The sequence below is a fragment of the Capricornis sumatraensis genome, chromosome 9, assembly GCF_032405125.1.
Source record: "Capricornis sumatraensis isolate serow.1 chromosome 9, serow.2, whole genome shotgun sequence".
Taxonomy (NCBI): domain Eukaryota; kingdom Metazoa; phylum Chordata; class Mammalia; order Artiodactyla; family Bovidae; genus Capricornis; species Capricornis sumatraensis.
The window spans coordinates 44,824,182-44,848,251 of NC_091077.1; the positions used below are offsets into that span (position 1 = coordinate 44,824,182).

Genomic DNA, 24,070 nt, shown 5'->3' on the forward strand with positions numbered 1-24,070 from the left:
GGTTTGATGAAAGAAAATAACTAGGTCCACTCAATCCAAGGCTGTCTAACCCAGTTCATTTCAGAAAGTACTCACTCCACATGTCCTAGTTTCCTATAGATCCATTTAGAATTACAAGATACAACCCAGCCAAGCCAAGCCCTAGCATGGGTGAATAACAGCTAACCATATTGGCAAACATGGAGTCTGCTCACAAGATGGGCCAGCACTATGCTAAGCTTTTTTTAAAATCATGTATTTAAATCCATACAAGTGCCATGAGATAGAATTATTACTACCACTTTAGAGGTGAGTAAATCAAGGCACAGAAGATTAAGCAACTTGTCCAAAATAACATAGCTAGTAAGTTAGGTCATACTCAGAATGTCTGGCTATGCAAGTTTGAAAAAAATACATAGAAAAGTTAGAGAACACCATGGTAAAGGATGTGAGATTATATGAGAAATAAGGGTAGGAGAGAGTGCGCAGGTAACGGCTGGAACTGCTGCAGAGGGGCCAGCTGATAGGCAGAACCGACTGGGGCTGCTCTGCACTGCGGGCATGGTCTGCCTGCCCGCTGATGTAACTAATATTCCCCATGACGTGCCCACTGCACACTTACGCATCTTCCTGACGAGAAGGGCACATCTTGCTCCTCTCCTCCTACATCCTGCCCTCTGTTAATTATGGTGCTTTTATAGTAAATCTCCTTGGCTTCATGTAAGACCTTTCACAGCACAGCGGCCAACAAATTGGGAAGCATTGTTCCTAAAGGCAAGGGGCGGGCCATGACTTGTAGCTCCAACTCTGTTAGAGGCCAGCGATGTTTGCCTGCTTCTTGCCTCTGCTGATGACATTTTGGGGGAAAAACAAGTATGGGAGGGAGGACAAGTCACAAGATAGCTTTTATAAAATGCCTATTATAGAAATAATGAGAACCCAATAACTACCAACTGCAGAAGCAAGAAAAATAATAAAAATAATAAAGCAGAAAATGTACAAAGCAAACAATTAAGACCATTTTATTAAAACAGTACTTGCTACTCGGCAAGCATTAATTCTCACCACATAAGGGCAGTAAATGTTTATCAACTGAATTTTGCATGGTAAGAAATTCACACAGAAGACGTTAATATGCTTCCCAAGCTCTAGGATACTTCACAGCCCAGATTAAAAGTTAGCCATGCTCACTATCAGGCTGAGATGTCATCTCTCATTAAATTCTAAATCAGCTCAGAGAACACAACATGTTTATTATTTTTCCAACATCATGCAACTGACTCTGAAAGAGCCAAGAGAATCTTTGGGATAAATACATTGATTAAAAAGTACTTTAAATATCTTTTTTAACCCAGTGAACCAAAATACATAAATCAGAACTATTCTGGTCTACTGAGTACTGTAAATGTATATTTAGATGTAATGAAATATCAGTGGGAAATATCTTTGGAAAGTAATTACTTTACAATATATGTGGAATGTTTGTAAATGCTTAAAGCAACTGATCCATATTAAAGACCTAACTTACATGAAGACACACAAGTATTAATTACCAAACTGGAAACTCACTTGCAGACTTACAGCCCAGAGTTAATGTTTACAGATCATGGAATAAATACCATAAAATAAAATAGTTTAATGCAAGACTTAACTGTCTAAACCAGGGACCCACTTGTAGACATCAGCTTCATCAGAGATGCTGGAGAGATGCTGAGTAGATAAGGGTGACTCCTGCCTTTACACTAAGTTCCTCATTGCTACTTGCTCTCTTTCCCACCTCCGCCCTTACTGACATCGGGTTCTCCTGGGCTGTTATTACCAGTCCTGTATCTGAGTCCAAATGAGGACTCAGTACCTTCACAGCACACTCCCGTATCTTAATGCTCATGGATATTTTGGCATTTCAACTTGTTCCTATTGATTTCTCAAAAGTGTACCTGATGCTCCATGTCAGTTTCAAGGAGGCACTAGGGAGCAGTGCAGACTGTGGCAAACAGGCAAGTGTGTGCACTCTCTAAGGACATGGCTACTCACTCCAGCCTATGCTTGCCAAGAAGTCACATGGCCCAGAGTTAACAAAGGATTTCACTTTCCAAGATAATCATCCTAATTGGATCTGTTACTAAATTTCCTTATTTATTTATAGTAAATGCTGACAACTTACTCATGTTAAAATAGAAATGCAAACAACCCCCTTGCAGGTCAACACTATGTAAATCAAACAATATGACCACCAGATTATTCCAGTCCACAGAATACCAGTTTGAGACCTGTCACACAGAACAAATACGGAACAGACACTGGGCCTAGGGGTCTTAGGAAAAGCTTGTGTTTGTTTTCTGACAAAGAGGCACACAGGCTTGGTGAGTAGCCCAGGTCGGGTATAACATGGCTCGTTGGAAGTTTTGGGACTTCTTCAGGACTCAAAATGACTTTGGGGTGTTCATAAGGAAAGATGGGATTGAAGCAATAATGGTGGGCTTAGGTATTAACAAGTAGATGGGAGGGAGGCACGTGGGGGTGAAAAGTCCTTTCAGCCCCTTGAATGTAGGAGCAGAATCCCAGAATTCCCAGGACCCACCAGGTGCAAGACAAGGCAGCCTCCAGGCCAAGTCTCTTGTGCCCACCAGGCCCTGCACTCCCACCACAGTGGCCTTTCAGTCTCTGCCATCCAATATCCTGGCCCATATACTGGCCCACAGAACAGAACTCTCCCTCCAGGCTCCTGGGGGTCTGGGGGAGCAAGAGCCTGGTGGCAGTACACTGTCTATATCAAAGGGCGGAAGCCCAGGTTCATCCAAGATCAATAGCCTAGGCCAGCATCCTCACCTCTGCTTTGAGTTTCATGGTATCTGGCCTGACATTTCCACCAGTTCTCCACACTGCTCCCTCTCCCACCAGGGGCAGACATAGAGGTGCCTGACCTTAAGCTTTCCAAGGGCTGACCATTTAGAAATGGCTTTGAGATATGCTTGAGAGCTGAGAGTCCTCGGAACAAGGGTCCTAGGAAGGCCACATTAGAAAGACACAGGAACACGTCTTCACAGAGGACTCTGAATATTCTATTACAATGAGGGTTAATGTAAGGGTCATCTACTAACTGAAGCACCCAGCCTACTAAATCATTAACCTTCCCAAAGACCATGTTCCCTCATCCATAAAATAGAAGGTCACACAAGCAGGCCACACTGGACTGCCAAGTGTGGAGACAAGTTAACTCAGCAAAGCTTACAGTGGGGGCTTCAGTAATGAGAGTTGCCGCCACATATTTCATCCCCCATGGTCCCCTTCCCTCAAGAGGAAAAGAAAATATTTAGAAACATTTTAAGCAAAAGTCAAAGCAAAGACTTTAGAAATCTCAACCAATATGCCCATCGCTAGGAAACGGTAGCTGAGTGTCTAGGATATGTTGGACACTGCACCACCTTGAGAGACAGGAAAACCTGGCCCCAAGGGTGGGAAGAAAAGGAAGAAAAACAACCATAGGGAGCCCAGAGGTCTATGCACACCAGTTCATGACCTCACATTCATCCTCTGCTACTCACTAGCCATGGGACTTCAAGTCCATCACTTTTGCTGCTCAAGCATGTCTCCACCTTTGAAAATAACGGTTGACCCCGAAGGAATGTTCCAGATGTGGGGCTGAATCATGGGATGATTCCATGAATGTCAGCACCAGAAAGAGAGTTAGAGTTTCCAAGGAGGCCATGACCACCGCCACGCAGAGCATTCAGGCAGCTGTTTGGTGGTAGGGATGCAATCCTGAAGACTGGCTGTGGAACTGGCCTTGGAAACAAACAGTGACGCGAGGGAAGAGGTGGCTCCTGGACCAGAGGGCTAGGAGCACACCCAGCATGGTCTCAGACCTCCGAAATGGGGCTCGAACGGCATTGGCACGTCTCTCACTACACTGAGTGTCTCTGATCCATGATAACGGCATCCTGATGGATCCTCCTGTCAGCGCTGGATAAGCAATGAGCTAATAGATGTCAAACAGCATTTGCATCTCTGAGATGGCTTCATCTGCTCCCTCTCCCTGGACTCTCCAAAGTGAAATTTGAAATCTGGACAGACGGGTCCACTCTGGGCAGCAGCTCTTCCAGAAATCCCATGGGAAAGAAACACTTATTTAATTATTTCCTACACAGACAAACAGCTGAGCTTCTTACACAACAACCACACTGGTGGCTGCTTCTCAACCTTTTCATTTTGGAAGACATGCAGTTCCCTAAGAGACACATGGACATGTTTATCACCCCTTGTAGTTTAAGTATCTTTCATTCGTTCATTCAAAGCACACATCACAACAAACTGTCTTGTTCATTAGGAATTCTGCAGAAGGCCCAGGTTTGGGTTGGGAGAGCACTGGGGAGGCTGGCATCTGGAATATGACCCAAGAGACAAGCCGTGAATCTAGATTCACCCAAGCTCCTTCTGGATGACGACAGCAGGGTCAGAATGGAGTTTTTAATTTGGGTTTCAGTTCCAGGGACATATGCAGCTATCTGAACAGGCTGCAGAATCATCTGTGTGGGGAGCATCTGTATTTGTGGGGTTACTCGAATGCAGCGGCAGGCACACAGTAATGAATGGATATTCTGGCTCTCCCTGGCTCTATTTTAAACTGTCATTATTTTAAACCATGAAATATGTCAAGTGATAATTAAACCTCACCAGACAGACACTGTGAAAATGATTAACTTTTACCATTTCCCCCACACACATTCTGAATATTCTGAATCCCCAAGGTATGGAATCATTACACTGACAGATGAGAAAAGTCGTCTTCACACTAATTTATTCTTAAAAGAACCATAACAGGATTGAAAATTCTGCGCTTTCCCATTGTGTTTTAATTTGAAAACGTCTGCTGTCAACTCATACTTGTGTAGAGGAAGCCTGGTGGGGAGGAGAACAGAGCTGACGCCGCAGCTCCAGCCCCGCCTCTGCTAGCTCTGTGACCAGAGACAAGCCCCTTGCCGCCTCTGAACATCGTGTTTCTCCACTCTTCAAGTCACCAATGATAGTATCTTCACGCCACCCCATGCACAGCTTTCTTAAATGTAGTGAATGAGATGACAAACAAGAAAGTCCTTTGAAAGCAAAAAGTGGCCTGGTAACACTATCCAAGTATAAGATGTACATTCTGTATAAAGGGGTGAGGAACAGCTTTGCAGATCCGCTGTCTTTATTTTTTTTAGATTCATCTAGTAAAATTTATTTTTTTTTATTTTTATTTATTTATTTATTTATTTTATTAAATTTTAAAATCTTTAATTCTTACATGTGTTCCCAAACATGAAACCCCCTCCCACAAAAAAAGAAGAAAGAAAGAAAATGGAAAAAAAAAAAAACCTCAACTCATTTTATTTTCAGCTGAAGTTTCTAAGCATGAGATTAGATCTGACCCTGTCAGATAAATGTCTCCTCTTAGCCACAGGACTCCTATTTTGTGCCCAAATATGCAGTGATTCACACAAATGATAAAAATTCAAATGAAGCAGCCAAGCAGCTGGATGGGAATGCTGCTTCCAGCAAAAAGAGAGCACAAATAACTGCTAAAATTAGTAAAACAAACAGACTGAAATGTATTTTCACTCCCACAACTCTTTTTCCAGACCTGTGATTTTCTCCTTTAAGGCCCATTTCTTCTAAATGTGGAGGTCTCTGGTTCTCTCTGGCAGCGGCAGCCTGCAGGGTCCCATCACCCTAACCCTGTGGGTACTTCAGCTGCAGAGTGATGAGTCCCGCTGGCAAATGGGAGTATTTCCATCAGAATTGTACAAACACTGCTGAATTTCCATCAGGAACGTGTTTTCCTGGATGACCTCAGTTAAGTCCATTTTAATTCTTTGATCAATTTCCTACGGCGTTCAAAGGGTTCCCTGTTTTTCTCTATTTACAAAATAAAATTCCAATGCTTGTGTCAGAGGGCTTTTATGAGGATTAAATAAAAGATGAGTATGTTAAAATGTTTCCATTAAGAACTCTTCTGATCTAAGCAATTTATATTAAAGCAGTGAAGTAAGCCTTTACTACTATATTAATCTATCAGTAAAAAAAAAAAAATCAGTGAAAGTGAAAGTTGCTCAGTCTGACTCTTTGCGACCCCATGGACTGTAGCCCGCCAGGCTCCTCTGTCCATGGGATTCTCCAGGAAAGAATACTGGAGTGGGTAGCTGTTCCCTTTTCCAGGGGCTCTTTCTAACCCAGGGATCAAACCCAGGTCTGAGCGACCACAGAAGCACAAGAAGCTGCTTACTTAAAAGTGGCTGGTGAACAAGAGCACTGGTTTTCTGTGAGGACCAGGTCTCCCCACCTCAACTGTGTCCCTGGCCTGCTATCAAATGCCCATTTGGAAGCAGCAGTGCAGAGAGCTCCCACCATCTCCTTTCTAAGAAAGAAGCAGGATCTCTCACCAAAAATGGAAAATAAAGCTCCTGGAAGCCTCATGGAGGGAAATACTAAAGTCACCAAAGGGTGGGGCTGGGGGGAGATTTGATATCAGCTTTTGATCTTCATGCTCTTTTGCTGAAGAGCTAAGGAAAGCAGAATGGGTTGGGGTCCAAACAAACAATAATACACCCACAGTTCAGGCCAGAGGATGCTTACTGCACCTTACCAGGTCACTATGTCTGTCACAAGGGAAGGGGGTCAAAGGAGCAGGAGACCCCATTGCTGGAGGTAGCTGTGATTTAAGAAAACCAAACAGGCCTGCATTTGTCATCAGGGATCTGGGTTCCAAGCCACATCCCCTTTCCTTCTTGGAAGATGGGAGCAACGCCCTACCCGGAAACACTAGGTAAATGCTTCCTGCAGCTTAGCCTAAGCCTGCTTTTGAGGCACTCAGCACGCCTCGGGGGTGGAGGATGTAACACACATTCAGATGTGGAATAACTTAGTAACTGATAACATGCACCTTCCTGCATCATATCCCCTTTGTGGGGAGAGCCCCCGTTGTCATCTGGGCATCTACCTCCCTCTCACCCTCAGGTGCACAGCTGTGACCCTGCTAAACCCAGCAGCGTGCAGCATCCCCCTGGCCTCAGGCACCGATTCAGGATGGGGCATGTGACCTGAGCCCATCCAATCTGAGCAGCACTTCCAGAGGAAAAGACTTGGAGGTGTAAGGGAGGTTGGCACCCACCACGGGGAGAGTCAACTGCAAGAGGGGAGATGAGTGAAACCAGATCCTGGTACCCTACGTTAGGTTTGCCTGAAGCCAGCACCCCTCATGCCTCCATCCTCCACCCAGCTTTCCAGTTAACTAAGCCAACAAGATGTTCCTTTTGTTTGGGCTACTTTTCCAACAACAAAATTGTCCCCACTAATCAAGTGTGCCCAAAAGAGACCCTCTGCCAACAGAATTGTCCCTTGGAGAATAGACTCTGAAACATCATTTCCACCACGTTATTCAGGGAGCTGTTCCCCTTGGCTCCCATGTTGGTGTTCATAGAGCAAATACTCCCCTGCTTTGCGGTCTGCCCCTTACAAGGCACCTGGCCCTGATACATGGCAGCTGTGGCCTTTCTGTCTGCAGGAGACTCTTGTATCTCCCCAGCTGACACTTTCATGGACGCACATGCTCTTTAAAGGCAGGGACCACACCTTGTCATCATTGCACATCCAGCAAATTCCAGTCCATCCAAGGAAACTTTCATTAGCACCCAATAAGCCTTCACAAAACCCCAAGAATGGTGCTTACCTTTCTACCAGAGTGATTTATCTTTTAGAAGTAGTCATGACCAAACCAAGCTCCTCAACAGTGCTTCAGAAGCACTGCAGGAGGCAGGGAGCACTCAGGGACTGAGGACTCCCCACAGAAGCCTCTGGAGAGTGGGTGGGTGGACAACAACTGGCCTAGGTACCTGGGTGAACTAGCCCCATGCACGTTTCAACGATGCTGACTGTACTCACACACCAGCCCGGAAGGCCACCTGCTGCCCGCACCTAGCACCGGAGGCTGCTGGTCATTGCCCACACCCCACAGAGCTGGTGGCTGGTCAGTGCTTGTTCATTTCTGGGGCCCATGTTTCCTGACTTTCCAAGAGCACAAAGCAAGCTAATGTTACCTCATGCAAAATTCAACATTTTGCAAAAAGAGTTGTCTACACACACACACGCCCTGAAGCATTTTCTTGAAGCCCACTGACAGTCCCAGCAAAAAAGCATAATCAAAACATGAGTGTGCAGAGAACCACAAGGTGGGTTGTAAAGTCCTAGATCCCTGGCCTTTGTTGCCTGACCTGCAGGGGCCCTCCAGGGGCACGCAGCTTGTTCACCACGGCCAGCGTCTGCACCAGAGGGCACCCCGTGAAGCCCTCGCCACACCCAAGGGGAGAAATAGGCCAGTGGCACAGCAGCAGTGAGCGCCCACAAGAGACTGGGGCTGACCAGGACAGAGCGCACGGCCAGGCCTCACTCCTCCAAACGGGACTCATCACCTTGCAGATTACTCCCCGTGTGGGCTCCGTGTCTGAGGAAGCTGAGAGAGGAAGGATTTGATGCTGAGACAACACACTCTGAAAATAAGGCAGTGGGAGCTTTGGGGTTATTTTTTTTTAAGAGTTTTTAACAGATGAACTAATTCTGATGACAAGAAAGGAATTAGATCACAATGGTCAGTTAGATTCTGTACCTTGTTCCCATGAAAGACTGCTGAGTAGCAATAAAATAGAAGAGACAGAAACAAATGATTTTTAAGTCACAGATAATTAACCCCAAAGGCTCACTGATGGTACATTAATATTGCTGGGGCAAGTGGCTTAACGAGTTTAAAAAGGACCTCAGAGTTTGTACGCAACAGATCATTTCAAGGGTTCCTGAAAAGCAGAGAAACCCATTCAGGCTTAGGGGCCAGGCAAGGGGCGAAGATGACAAATATCAGCCTCTATTGCTGGGATCTCAGAGAAGAGAAGGGACTGCCTCCTTCCCTGGGGAGGGATGGGATCTCAGCAGGTCTACTGGGGGTACCATCACCTCTGTTTCCGGGTCTTGACAAGCCAGCTTAGTGTGCTTCACAGTGATGTCGTCTCAGGAAGGGCTCACCCTACTGTCCTTATGAAGCTGCAGAGGTTCATACCCTTTGAGGGGTATGACTTCTCAGACAATGTGACTCTTTCCCCAGCCATTCCAGAGAGAGGCCTAGGGACACACTGTGCAACAGCCACTCCCAAGGAGACTTCTCACCACCAACACAGCTCACTGCACAGGGCTTCCTCACCCCACCCAGACCCACCACAAGCACATACCTCATTTGCACAAGCACCTTTCAAGGACTTTCTATCTGAGGGACCCACAAGGTGTCAGAAAGAGCAGAGTGGCTCCCTAAGGATGGTCATTAAGGAGAGGGAGCCCTCCCAAGGGCGGCAGTGGGAAGAGTAAGTGCAGCAGGCAAGACAGGGTGCCCACAGCTGAACAACCTGGCAACCCCACACCTGCGATTTTACTTTCCGAGAAATTTTACTTTCTCTGAGAGAGCCGGGTCAGCCCTAGGGTGTGTGGGGATCTGTGTGTACCAGGTGGGAGACCCGCAAGGAAGGGCCTTGATCCCTTCTCTCCTGGGGCTCACCCTACACAGCAGTGTGGGAGCCTCCACTGGAGCGCAGCAGACCTCGGCCGCCAGCGCCATGCACCATAGTGCTGAGGCAGCAGGCATGGTGTCACACACACAATCGGTAGCATGAGTGGCTCCCTGAGCTATACACAGCAAGGTCCTGCTTCTTCCAAATCAGGGAGAAAGCAGACATTGGCCAGGTGATAGGAGGAAGCACTCACCCAGAGCCTGGAAGACCCTTGATTAAGGGAGAGCATGTAAGGGGCAGCAGAGACAACTCAGGTTCACTCAGGCTTAGTCCACGGCTGGTGTTTCCATGCCCAGACACTTAGAATTGTCTTCAAGAAGCTTGGGGAACAGAAGCTTGGGGTCACCCACAGCCTGAGAATCCTCTGGCTAAGGCTGTGCTTGGTCCTTGGGAAAGGCCATTGTCTGCCTGAGTTTTATTATGATGAAGTAATTAAAAGGAAATAGGAAGGATTTAGCATGTGATGCTCAAGACAGTTTCTGACCTCAGTGCCCAGAAAACCGTTAATCTGGGAATACAAATTTTATGCGTGTTTGTGCTTAAGTTTTTAAAGACATCATCAAGAAGAGAGCTGTTTCTCTGATTGCAGAATAAGAGAATCTGAGCAGAGAGTTCAAGATTCTGGGCTAAATTTCAGAAAATCCTTCACAGGAAAAGTTAACACACTAAGATTTGCAACATCATCTGTAAGTCAGCTTGAAGACAGAGGAATGGGTTTGGTGACTGAGACGTTCTTTGTGGTATATCTGAGGCCAAACCTACAGATACAGTATGAAAATAGCCACAGTGAAGACCACCAACTTCACTGTGCATTGACGCCACGGCCCACACTGGGCCAAGGGCTCTCCATGCTGAATCCCTCCCCATAATGTGTCCAGGAAGCTGTGAGGGCATGCTGCCCAGCATCCTTTCTCTGTGGACCAAACCTGTACCCACTCTCTGGCATTTGAGTGAGGGCGAATCCCCAAGGGAAGAACACATGATCTTGCCTGGCCAATCACACTATTTCAACCCCTCCTTGCCAGTAATTGGTTTAGGGCTTGACTCATGATACAAGGCCAGCAAATCAGAATCTTCACGGAGATCTTTCTCCGCTCACTCTGGAGGAAAGTAGTTTCACCCTCTCAGATGGTGAGCAGTCAGTCAGGAGTCTGTGAGCACCAGCTGCCAGGAGCCAGCCTGCAAGGGTGAGTGGAAGAGGCCAAAACGCCAAGAGGAGGAAAGAAAAGGAGTGTAAGGTCTTATAGGAGCTGTTTTTGAGGCCAGATCCACCCTCCCTTAGATTCTGCAGTTTCACAAGGTGTTTAGGCATTAGCCAGTGTGAGCTGGGTTTCTACAACGCAGAGTTAGGACTAAGGGTCTGTACTATTACTGTCCTAAGCTTTATTTTTTTGAGCTCCAAAATCACTGCAGATGGTGACTGCAGCCATAAAATTAAAAGACACTCCTTGGAAGAAAAGTTATGACCAACCTAGATAGCATACTCAAAAGCAGAGACATTACTTTGCCAACAAAGGTCCATCTAGTCAAGGCTACGATTTTTCCTGTGGTCATGTATGGATGTGAGAGTTGGACTGTGAAGAAGGCTGAGTGCCAAAGAATTGATGCTTTTGAACTGTGGTGTTGGAGAAGACTCTTGAGAGTCCCTTGGACTGCAAGGAGATTCAACCAGTCCATTCTGAAGGAGATCAGCCCTGGGATTTCTTTGGAAGGAATGATGCTAAAGCTGAAACTCCAGTACTTTGGCCACCTCATGCGAAGAGTTGACTCATTGAAAAAGACTCTGATGCTGGGAGGGATTGGGGGCAGGAGGAGAAGGGGAGGACAGAGGATGAGATGGCTGGATGGCATCACTGACTCGATGGACATGAGTCTAAGTGAACTCCGGGAGTTGGTGATGGACTGGGATTCATGGGGTCGCAAAGAGTTGGACACGACTGAGCGACTGAACTGAACTGAAGCTTTTTCAGAGAAGACTGAGTAACTTCCCCCAAGTCACACTGTGAGTAAGCGGAGAAGTAGGATTCTGCTAATTGGTTGTGGCCAAACTGGGTGCCACATCGTTGTAGGCAACGAGAAGACACCAGCCAGTGGTGCCACCCACTCCCCACTCAACCTGGGGCACATAGGTACAATATCAGTTTTCCAGCAGCTGAAGAGAAAGCACTCTCCAGAAAGAGTCAACTGCTATGGAATTAGACACTGAAGGAGACAGGTGCCACCCCCAACTTTTTGGAGCGCAATAACTGCTGGAGAGAACAAGCAAGCTCTGCTGTATAGAGTGGGGGTAGGATAGGGAAGGAAATCCCATTTCTCTCCCCAGATGGCAGTCTTGATTGGAAAAGGACCCACTGCCCCAGGCACTGACAAATCTGAATGGCTTCCTTTTAAGTTCCCTACATCTGCAGCCATTAAAGAAGTTATCTCAAAAGAAGTTAGGAGTTTATTAATCTGTTTCATCGAAAAGAGTCAGCCACTTTACATTATACCAAGATAGATTATGCAGGCAACCGAGAGACCCAGAAAACATCTGCTAAACAAAATCAAAATTAATGGTAAACAGACTGCAATTCTTGATAGCTGAAGTTCACCCAGATGCAAAGAACTAAAAAAGGGCTATTAGAGGCAGCTGCCAATTAAGGGAATAATTCCAAGGGTTCTCACAAAGTGAGGCTCTAGTTACACACTCAGGACTGGCAGGTCATGTTTATGCAAGAGATTTGCATTGCTAAGGAGACAGAGCCACCCTGGCTGTGTGAGTGTCACTTCCCTCTCTTTTTCTGTGAAGACAGCAGCATCCCTCCTCTCAAGTCTCCCTCACAGCCCTGCTGGAAGCCACGACAGGCTGGCCTAGAAGGCAATGCGTGAGTGCGCCATCATAGGGAAGATGGGTAATGCAGTATGACATTGGTGCCCACCCCCAAAACCCACAGCCTCTAATCACAGCACAGTCACAGACAGCTGGAATAGCTTACTGATCGCCCCATGCTCTAAGGGGCGGCCGACAAGGGCTGAATTATCCTGGCCACTTGCTCAGCTCGCTCGAGTGTTCTCTCATGACTGTAATTCAGTGTGATGGGATCAGTTAGAGAAAAGCATCGGTTTGGTTAGATGGATTCCGGCAGTTATCATCAGCATCAGCTCTCAGAGTGGACATGGGAGTGTCTCGGTGAGGTGAGGTTGGCACCTTTTGTGGAAGCTTCAGAAAAAAAGTTGAAATTAAATTGTAGGTGAGTAGAGGGAGGTGTAAAAACGCCTGCATTAGAGAGGCAATGAAGAAGCAGCCATCTGCCTTCCCCGTGCTGCTGGCAAAGGGGGGGCCCAGGGCAAGAGGATGATGTAAGACTGCCCTGGAGGTGGGAGGAGGGCCAACTGGGGTACCAAGAGACATCCTCCCAAGGCTGCTGTCCTGCCACAATATCGGATCCTCTATCGCCCTCCAGGCTCCCCTGAGAGTCCTTCCCACAAATCTAAATTGGAAACAAAGCTCCCCTAGAAAGTTTTCTTCCAAGAGGCCCTCTCAGCTCTCTGGGCTTGGCAGTGATCATGTAGGCTTAGAAATCCTTGGGTGATGGAGCAAGATCAAATCATCACCTGCCCATTAGAGAGAGGTTCAATGTCTCAGAGAGACATTGGTCCAGAGGGACCTTGGCCCAAAGGGCTCTTTATTCCTACTAAAACAAGCATGAAAAGGAAGGAGTCTCATGTAACGTGCCATCTGCTCTGCTTATATCATGGGTTACTGAGAGTCAAGGGAGATAAAGAACATGAAACTCTCGGAAAACTTCAGACTATCTAAGATACAATTAACATTATCTCACCACTCTCTCCACACACCACATTTGGAAGACAGTCACACGCTGGGGCATGTCCTGGGCTCTGTCAAAGCGGTCCCTCTTTGTGGACTCTTTAGAGCAGGGCTTGCAAAGGGCACTGCGTGGAAGCCCAGCCAGAGATGATTAAAAACAAACCAAGATGCCATGGGAAACTAAGTTTGGGAAATGCTGCTTATTACACTCCCTTTTCAAAGTCCTATTTAACATCTTCACAACCTAAGAGATTCTGCAATAAAAATAACAACCAGCTTGATATTGAGTCCAGCATTTACCAAGTGTTTTATTTTCCTACGGCTGCTGTAGCAAAGTTCTATAAAGTAAGTGACTTAATGAGAGATATCTGTTTTCTCCCAGTTCTGGAGGCTAGAAGTCAGAAATCAAGGTGTAGGCATGACCACCCTCCCTGTGAAGGCTCTAGGGGAGGATTCTCAGTCGCTCCTTCCCAGCTTCTGCTGATTGTCAATAGCCCTTCGTGTTGCTTGGCTTATGCCCTCAGTCTACGCCTCCTTTAGAACATGCCATGCTCCCTGTGTCTGTGTCTAAATCGCTCTCCTCAAAAGGAGCGCACTTATTGGATCATGGTCCATCCTAATCTAATATGACCTCATTGTATTACACATTTGCCAGGACTATATTTTCAAGTAAGGTCACATTCACATATTCTGGGTTAGAACTTCAAAATATCTTTTTGGGAGACACAATCCAACCTATAATACCAAACCTACTTGAACATGGAGCACTTTCATCAATGCGCCAGCTGGGAATATCTAGATATCCACAGAACACTTCCTATAAGTGCCTCTGTAGAACCAAATGATTCAGCGCCTCTCTTGTATATCACTGGGACAGGATCAGAGTGAAAAATACATATACAAGGCAATTTTAAAATTTGCACTTAATTCAGGAAATGATTGTTGAGCAACTATAGGCCCCGGGCTAAGGCCTTGAGGAATTTAGGAGTGAAAGAGGGGAGGGTCTCAACTCTTAGGAAATGAATGACTTACTGGAAGCCCTTGACTCCCAGGTAAAGTAGGGTAAGCAAAACTCTTCATAAAGAGAGTTGGAAGGGATAGGAGAGAGGTGGGATTTCACAAGATGAGGGACAAAGAGCAGGCAGGCTGCAGGGACAACGCGTGAGGCAAGACGGCTGGGCTACAGTCTGAGAACCAAGACAGCACTGGACGGGAGGGGCACAGGGGAACTAAGGCCCAGAGCCCATCTGAGGCACATGGTGCATTCGCACCACCCTAACGATCTCCAGCACAGCCGTGACCTAGCCTGGACTCCATTCCCACTGCTAAGATTAGCTCCCTCACTGCTCACTCCACAGACTTAATCCAGAGCTTCCAAAAGTTACAGAGTGTAAAGTGGCAATTGGTCATCCATGTGTAGCTATCAGCCCTGGTTGGAGCTGATATCCTGAGTCACATGCTACATAAAAACAAAACTAGAAAAGTATCTTAGGTTTTGTGGTCCATAGGCTACCCCTCTAGACCTTTCTAGGATATCCTGGGCCTGGCAGACTAGGCAGAAAAATTCAGAGGGTTAATTATCTGCTCCTCTTTCAGTGCCAGATCAAGTCAAAGCTAAGTGTTCATTGCTAGACAATAATGTCTTATTTGTGTTTGCAGGAATGTTTATTGAAATATTCACAGCGCTTCTACTATTTTTATACCCATACACATACACTGTTCTGGGGAAGATTAACAACCCTACTACCCAAGCCATTGAATCTCAGACTTAAAAAATACTCAGAACTGACCTACAAGGTCCCACTCTTCCTTCCTTCCTGCCAGGTTATAAGCACTGACACTAAGGTGCTGGGCGATCTCAGGAATTTTCAAACACTCAATTTTGACAGAAGCAAGCAAGAAACATCAGCTCACAGGAGGAAGAAAAATGTTTCTGTTACATCAAGACAAATTTACCAGTACAAACCCAAGGCATATGTTCCCAGTAAGCCAGTTATGAAAGATGCTGCTTCAAGAAAGAAGAGGGTTATGGGAAAATAGAGCACAGCCTAACCATGCCTTTGCTCACCCTGAGACACATAGTCTTCTAGGAATTTGGAGTCTCAGGTATAATAAGGTCTTTTATGCCTTTGAGCAAAAATACACATGGTTTTCTCATATCCTAGCCTTACTATTTAAAGACATTTCTAACACAAGAACAGTAAGAGTCCAAAACAGTTAAGCTCATGTGTGATTCCATAATGCAAATAGTGCTATGCACCAAACAGGCACACACACTCAGGAGTAGTGGAATGAATAGTATTCTAAACCAAAGTTCATGCCAACTTGTCTCCTAATGGCTATTTTTCTCCAGGTTACATGGTCATAATATCCATTGTGAACACAACTTTGAATCAGAAACAGGCCTTCCCTGCCCCACCCACCTTCATCCAGTACCATTTGATTTTGATGTCCAAACGCTGTGGTTTACGCTATGGATGCAGTTCAGAGGACGCTGAGCCCCAGACCAGAGACAATGGCGAATGAGAGTGAGAGCCAGAAAGTTCATTCGAGAGCTACACTAACCAGATCCTTTGTATCCAGGATTCCAGTACCACAGACAGCAGCAAACTGGTTCTCTGAACCCATGAGTATAGACAGTATGGAAAGTTTAAGTCTAGAGGCACACTTCAGTAACGTGAGCCTTCTGTGTTTTTCATTGTGTTGCATAAAATTAAGAACTAACCAAGAGGCAAGGTTTTTAGGTTTGAAAATCAGTATGGTATTTTCTCACTTCTAATGATTGGTGCTCTTTTCGGAGACAATACCACCAAGAAGGAAGTGTGGTTATAGCTAAAACCAAAGGCCAGACCCCAGACCAAAGAACGCACTTTGGTTCCTAACTTCATCCTCCCATCTCTGAAATAAAGGGATGACTGGTGGTGATTTCCATAAATCATACAAAGGTGAAGGTAAATCATACAAAGGTGAAGGTGAAGTCCCTCAGTCGTGTCCGACTCTTTGTGACCCCGTGGACTGTAACCTACTAAGCTTCTCCGTCCCTGGGATTCTCCAGGCAAGAATACTGGAGTGGATTGCCATTCCCTTTTCCAGGGGATCTTCCCGACCCAGGGATCGAACCCAGGTCTCCCGCATTGGAGGCAGATGCTTTAACCTCTGAGCCACCAGGGAAGCCCCAATCATACAAAAGACAGTCTCTTATTAGAGACTAGGTATCACTGAAAGCAAGTAAGAGTAACTTCAATTTCCACTAAAAGATTTCAGAAATTACCACCCATATATATTTACCTTAGTAATCAGAAAATGAATGCACTAGAGGAACTCTCGCAAGGAAAATAAAACACGGTGGAATTGTTTTCAAAAGGAAAATTACTTACTTATATCTACTTCAGCTTAACTAAAGTCATAAAAATCTAATCAGAAATATTTTTTCACAGTGGCACCTTTTCCCAGTTATTGAAATATCTCAAACCATTAACGATTTTGATTGTTGATGTAGTTTTCACCAGGTTAATTATTTCTAACTTCACTCAGAAATGAGGCTTCTTTTGAGAGACTGCAAACATTGTCACGAATGAGCCAGTTCCCTAGACTCCATCTCTGATACCTGAAGGTGGAAGACACAGTTCTCACAAGCAAACTTCGGCTTTCGTTCCTGCAGGCCCTGAGGCAAGTGCCGAGCAGTCAGCACCCAAAACAGGTCACATGAAATTTCAAAGAACAGGCTGCCCACAGTCTGAAGGTAATCTTAACTTTACCAAACTACATCCATATGCCCACAATGAGAATGAAATGAGTATGAGTGCATCTTCCCTACCTTCTCTTCTTGTGACATCAAGGCTTCTGGATTCCTGCAAGACAAGAAAGATTTGGCGTTTTTGAAGAATAACTCATATGTAGAAATACTTGCAAATACCTCACCTCTTGTTAGACATTCATTCACAGAAGGGTGAACAATCTCATAAATAAAAGACTTTCAGCAGTGTTGCGGCTACTAAACTCTCAACATATACATACACATCTGTAAATGCAAACCACTTGCTGCTTTGCTGGCTTAAGCAAAAATACTGTTAATCACGCAGTTTTTAATGAGCAGACCCAACTCTCATGGTCTTCCTTATATGGAAACTGGGCTGGTTCCAATTGTTAGGAAATACCTTGTTTTCAGTTGAATTCCCACCCTGACCTAGATGGCAAGTGTTTGTAGGGAAAACATAAGCAGACAGGAGCCAGAATGCAGTGAGCAACAGCAGGCTGTGATTGGTGGTGCCATGGTAAAGACCATTACTGTTCCTGTGCAGGCCACTGGCATGATCTGGCGATTGATTATGCTCCTCAATAATTTCCAAAGTGTGGGAAACTATGGACAATTTGGATAGCCACTCCATGCCACTGGACTAGATTAAGCCTTGGCTCTTCTTAATTCAATCTCATCTTCCTGAAATGCGCAGAGCAATAAGCAAAGTGTTTCAGAAATTACATAGGTTAAAGACAGAGTCCTTGAATTGAAGATATTTACAGTTGAACAGAAGGGTACAGAACAAACACAAATTACTGAGAAATAAAGAGGAGATTTTTCCCTTGACAAATACCAATATGTTCACAATCAAATGAAAAATGTAAGGAAAAAAAAAAAAAAGGTTTTTTAAAGAACCTTTGCAAATAGCACAGAAGAATGGGCAGGCTCTCAGAGAGCAATATGGGAGGGAGGGTGTAGCAGGAAGAGAGACTAGCTTAAGGAAAGGCCAAAAAGTACAAGGCATGGTCAGGCAGCAGGGAAAGGCCCAGTGAGAAGTAATGCAGGGAAAGGCTGGGATCTGCTGTGGTTTCATGACTAGTAAAAAGCATCTACAATCTGTTATAAATGACCCGGTTATGATAAAGAGCCTAATATTGAGGTTAGGGTGAAAATCCATGCTAGCAGCTGAAGACCAGAAGGTTAAACACCTTAGCATTAGTATGTCTTTCATACCTTAGCATTCTCGTCTAGTATTCTTATGGGGCAAGGAAGGGGGAGCCAATATTAGGAAGGAAACTTGAGGAGGCACTGAAAAGATTGTCCTGTCTTGCCTAAATTACACTTTCTGACTGCCATCTCTGTCATGAGTCAAAAGGCCAAGTGGAGACCCATCGAAGACCATGTCACAGGCCAGCAGCATGGCAGCAGGCACAATGATCCAAACAGGCTTCCCAAATGCTGGTTCTTCATAAGCTCAAGGGTCAAAAGAGGGAGCCTGGAGAACAATAACTGGAACAAGAGCCGCCAAAGCCACAAAGCACAGCATGCACTAAGTAAACCCAGCTCCTTCTACACTGCTGCTCAGACTCTGCTCTAGGGGCTGCCGCCATCCCTGGAAGTAACTAGCATTTGAGGAACACAAAATCAACCGTTACAGCTCGAGAAAAAAACCTTCTGGGAATTTTATTGTAATTGCATAAAATTTATAAATTACCTTAGGGTGTGTTGACCTCTGTATAACGTATCTCCTTATTTAACATGGTATTTTAAATAATTTGTCCAAGTCTATTTTTATTTCTTTCAAGAGTATAATTTTCCTGTATATATTTTGAAAATGTCTTTATTACATACCTTTTGTTATCATAAATGGAATTTGTCTTTCATTATATCTTATAACTGTTTCTTGTTTGTATATCTGACAGCAATTGAAGTTTACATATTGATATAACCAACCACTTGACTGAATTTCTTATTGTTTGTAATAGGTTTCAAATGACTCTTTTGGCATCTCCATTTGCTGATTTATACAATATGCAAATAGCAATGATTTTCTTTTTTCCAGTTTCTATTGTTGCTTACTCTCATCTTATTCTTACAGCTAATTCTTTCTCTAATGTTGAACACAGTGAGCATCCTGGTCTTCTTTCTGATTTTAAGAAGAAAACCTGTAATGTTTCCCAGTCAAGTAAAATACTGGCTTTTGGCCCAGATATGTTTATCATATTAGTGAAATCTATGCATATTTTATAGACTTTTTAAAATAAATTTATGTTCTAGCTTGTCCCCTTACTTGCTTATTTATCGGCTCTTTCCCTCCACTGGAATGGGAGTTGGGATGGTGCCAACATCTTTCTCACTCTTGCATTTTCAGTGTTATTTATAATAGGGCAGATGCTCAATACATATTTGTTGAATGAAAATAAAATAAATGTGTGTTGAATTTAACCAAATACTTTTTATGCACTTATGGAGGTATCCTATGATGTTTTTCTCCTCAGCTCTATTAATTTGATGGCTTACCTAGTAGAGTTCATAGTAGTCAATTATATCTATATTTATGGAGTAAGCTTTTCTTAATCATGATATGTTTTTTTAAAAAATATGCTGCTAGATATAGTTTACTATGATTTTAAACACATTTTTGCATTAGTATTCATAAATGAGATTGAGCTATAATTTTAGGTGTCATTTTTCTCAGTTTCAGGAATTAAAATTATATCAGTTTCATATACTGGATTTGGAAGTTTCCCTTTTATTATGCACTGGAATAGTTTAAATACAAGTGGAGTTATCTGACCTTTAAGGTTTCTGCAACTTTATTTCTCAGATATTTATTAAAAAGTAGAGGAAGTAGAGGGTCAGAGAGATTAAAATTTGTCCAAGTTCTCACATTTTGGTCAATGGCCAGCTGGGATTTAAATTCCAAAGTCTAATTGCAAAGCTTATGCACAAAACATTCTAACTCCACTCAATTAATAGTGTGAAAATTAGAGACAGATTTCTGCTTCAGGCCATGAAAGAATAGCTTGTATTAGGCTAATCCTTCTGCTAATAACAACTACAAAAATTGGATAAATAACAACAACAACAAAAAAGTTTTTGAAGGCATGTGAGAGCAACAAAGGCAGACAGAACTTAGCCAATATGTGGAGAGAAGAAAAGGCTTTGGTGGAGAGCCCTATATTTACTGCCAGATTTGCCCTTTGGGGAATTTGTGGTTTTTCAGACAAGTCAAACAAAGTAATTTTCTGGAGCTTAAAGCAGCCTCACTGAGTTGGGAGATACCTGAGTTGAGGTTACAAAAGCAACCAAAACTTGAGGATCTGCAATCCTAGAAAAGGGAATCAGAAAGAAATGAACTCAACAATCTGTGCAGCCTCCTCTTGGGTTACATTATTATGCTTGACTTGGATGTATAAAGAACAAGAGGTTGAGAAATAAGCAAAAAAATCGCCTCAAACTAAAAAATAAACTAAAACAGTAAAAACAGATTTTGACAGTATCATGGTGCTCAGAAGACAAAAATTAAGCGCTCAAAGGAACAGTGGTCCTGGGAAATGCAGCTGACTTTCAGTTAATATCATATATTCTCAAAGAACTTCTGTTCCTGAGTAGATCAAGATGATCTGCCAGCATTCCGTATCTAACAGATAAAAGTAAGTCCTCTCTGAGAGACAATAAAGTAATCCAAACACCATATATTTTTCATAGCTTTAACCTAAAACTAATAAATTGTTAGCTATCCCTCCAGAAAAAAAAGGGGGGGGCATTATTCAGGATGAGAAGAGAGTTGAAATTCAGTGTCTATAGCCACGATGAGCCATGTGCAAGTCCCCACCTGGCAAAGGAAGGAAAATTTTTTTCTAGCGGTGAAAAGAATTGATAAATCGAGAGGGTAACAGTGAATGTAGAGGTAATGGCTTTTCATTGGCTAGGCTGTTGCCAGGAGACCAAAGTCTTTCTTTTTCCTTTGAATTCTGCTCTGGTCACAGTATATGAGAACTCCCCCTTCTTGTCTCCCAGCTCTATTTAATTGAGGCTTTTGTTTATTAATTTTTTTAACAATACATAATGTCCAACATCCAAACCAAAATTACTAGGCATGATGGGAAACAGTATCAGATGACTAAAATTCAATAAAACAGACTGATCCACAGGTTATCCAGACTTTAGAATTATTGGATACAAGCTCTAGAACAATTATGACTAATATGTTCAGGAAAACAGGAGATGTTGAATTTCACCATAAAATTGAAATTGAAATAAGAATCAAATGGAAATCCTAGAACTAAAAAAAAAATGACTGTCAGCTTCAACAGGAATCTAACAGAAGACTAAACACAACTGAACAGAGGATTAATAAGCCGGAGACTAGATCAGTAGAAAATAACCAGACTGAAGATCTGAAAGGAAATAATAAAGAGTAGAAAACACAGGAGAGTAGGAGAGACATTGTAGAACTAACAAGTTCTAACAAGTATGTAATTGAAGTATCAGATAGAGGAAATTAGGCAGAATCAATATTTGAAGAGATATGCTTGAAAATTTTCCAAAATTGATGAAAGACATCAATCCAAAGATTTAGGAATCTCTAGAAACTCTAATCAAGATAAATACAATGAACACAATAACTAGGTGCTCATGAAAATATAGTTGAATATTCAAGGACAAAAAGAAGAATCTTTAAAATAGCCAGAGAGTGGGTGGTGAAGGTGAAGAGGGCACATCTCCTACAAAGATCGGATAACCAACTTGACAGGAGAAAATAATGGAACCAGAAGAGGGTCTGCCATCCTAGAAAAGGGAATCAGAAGGAAATGAACTCAATAATCCGCACAGCCTCCTCTTGAGTTACATTATTATGCTTGAATTGAATACATAAATTCAGTGACATCTTCAAATGAAAGATGAAACAACATCTTTAAATTTCTGGAAAACTTCGAATTCTATACCCAGTGAAAGGATAAAATAAAGATATGCCTAGACAGACAAAAACTGAGAGAATACATTGTCAGCAGATTGATACTAAGAGCAATACAGGGAAACACTCTGGACAAAAGGAAAGTGTTTTCAGATGAATGCATAGTTGTCCAAGAAGTAATAAAGAACAGAAAGAGTTAAAAAATGAACAAATCTAGTTCTGGCTGCTTAACACAACAACAATAATGCTCTCTAAGGTAATACTATTTACAGGACTAAAATGAATGATGATATGATCACAAATTCAAGAGGTCAAATGGAATTTAAGTATTATAATCATATTAATATCTAAAAAATTGTAAAAGCAATGCTATAAGGTCAAAGGAGTGGGATTACAAAAAGAACCCAAAAAAAGACAAGAGAAAAGGGGGAAAAGGAATAAAAGAGAGAGAGGACTACATTAGATTTATAATGATAAAAGAACAATTTAATAGGAATTAACAGCAATTCTAAACTTGTACATACCTAACTTCATAGTCTAGAGGGGTGGGAAGCTGGGGAGGGGATGTGAGAGAGGTTCAAGAAGGAGGGGATAAATGTATAGTTATAGCTGATTCATGCTGTACAGCAAGAACAACATTGTAAAGTGATTATACTCCAATTAAAAAAATAAATTTAAAAAAAAAGATGGTTTCTGGGGCTACTGGGAATGTCCTAAATTACAATCTTGGTGGTAATCACTTGGGTGTGTTCACTTTGTAAAAATTAATGGAGTTCTACTCTACACTTAAGATGTATACAGTTTCCAATATGTTTGATACATGTCAATCGAAAATTTAAATATATAATAGGACAAAGTACTCATAGTACACAGCAGAAATCTGTTGAAGAAGGGGAATAAATCACATGCCCTAATGTACAGATGAGGGCGGTTCTACAGGAGGAAAGGCTACAGTTTGCTCAGTTGTCACAGGGTGGCAAGTGGCCAGGGCAAGGCTAGACTCAAGTCTTGGAAATCCCACCACCATGCTCTGCTGTGTGTGCTCAGCCACTTCAGTCGTGTCTGACCCTTTGCGACCCCGTGGACTGTAGCCCACCAGGCTCCTCTGTCCATGGGGTTCTCCAGGCAAGAATTCCGGAGTGGGCTGCCATGCCCACCTCCAGGGGATCTTCGTGACCCGGTGATCGAACCCACAGCTCCTACAGCTCCTGCACTGCAAGCGGATTCTTTACCACTGAGCCTCCTGGGGAGCCCATTGTGTTCTGCTGCCTCAAGTAAATACTCAGGGAATATGCTGGAAACAAGTGACAGGAGCTAAAAGATGCAAATCTGAAGTCAGATGGGTCTGGGCTGGATCCTGGCTTCTTCCCGATGGCCACGGCCCTGCCACCTTTGGTTAATTATCTCGCCTTTCTGAGCCTCAGCTTGTTCATCTGTGAAATAAGGGTAGGAATGGTGCCTTCTTCATAGAGTTGTTAGGAGGATTAAGTGAAATACAAGCCTGTAGCACACTCAGTATGGAGGCTGGCACACAGTAGTTCTGAAACGGTGGCCATCACCCTCTTTATTGCCATTAATGAAGACAACAAAGGCAACAACTTGGGGAGGGAAATGAGTTCAATGTCTCCATCAATTATTGTGGCTCAATCAGAATGTCTTCCCAGTACTTGAAAAAGTACTCCCCCAAAACCTGTAGCAGAACTGAACAGAATAGAATTCACTGACAGAAGTGACACCAAGACCCCGAACACTTTGCTTAAGGAAGAAATTATCTGCTGCAGAAGCTTCAAACCAGATGGTTATAAATGAGAGTTAGCACATGGGCATTATTTAACGGCTAAATTTCTTTAACTAAAAACCTAATTTTATTATGGTATAAATCACACTTTCTTGAAGTAGGGAATTAATTTTAGATTTTTCATTTAGTGTTCATAACCTTTCCACGAATTTGACAGCCAAATCATTTAAAATGCCATTTAACCAATACAATACAACAGCTTTATTCCTCATTGTGCCCTTCCTGAATCCATTATCTTCCA

The 24,070-nt window shown here is 43.5% G+C and overlaps 1 protein-coding gene across 1 annotated transcript in view; it reads right to left on the reverse strand.

The window, feature by feature from the left end:
- The window catches only part of FSTL4 (follistatin like 4), a 415,914-nt gene that overhangs the window by 369,459 nt on the left and 22,385 nt on the right, over positions 1-24,070 (reverse strand). Inside the window, exon 2 of the mRNA XM_068981325.1 lies at positions 17,189-17,222. Coding sequence (XP_068837426.1) covers positions 17,189-17,222 — 34 coding nt within the window. The remainder of the gene's footprint in view (positions 1-17,188; positions 17,223-24,070) is intronic.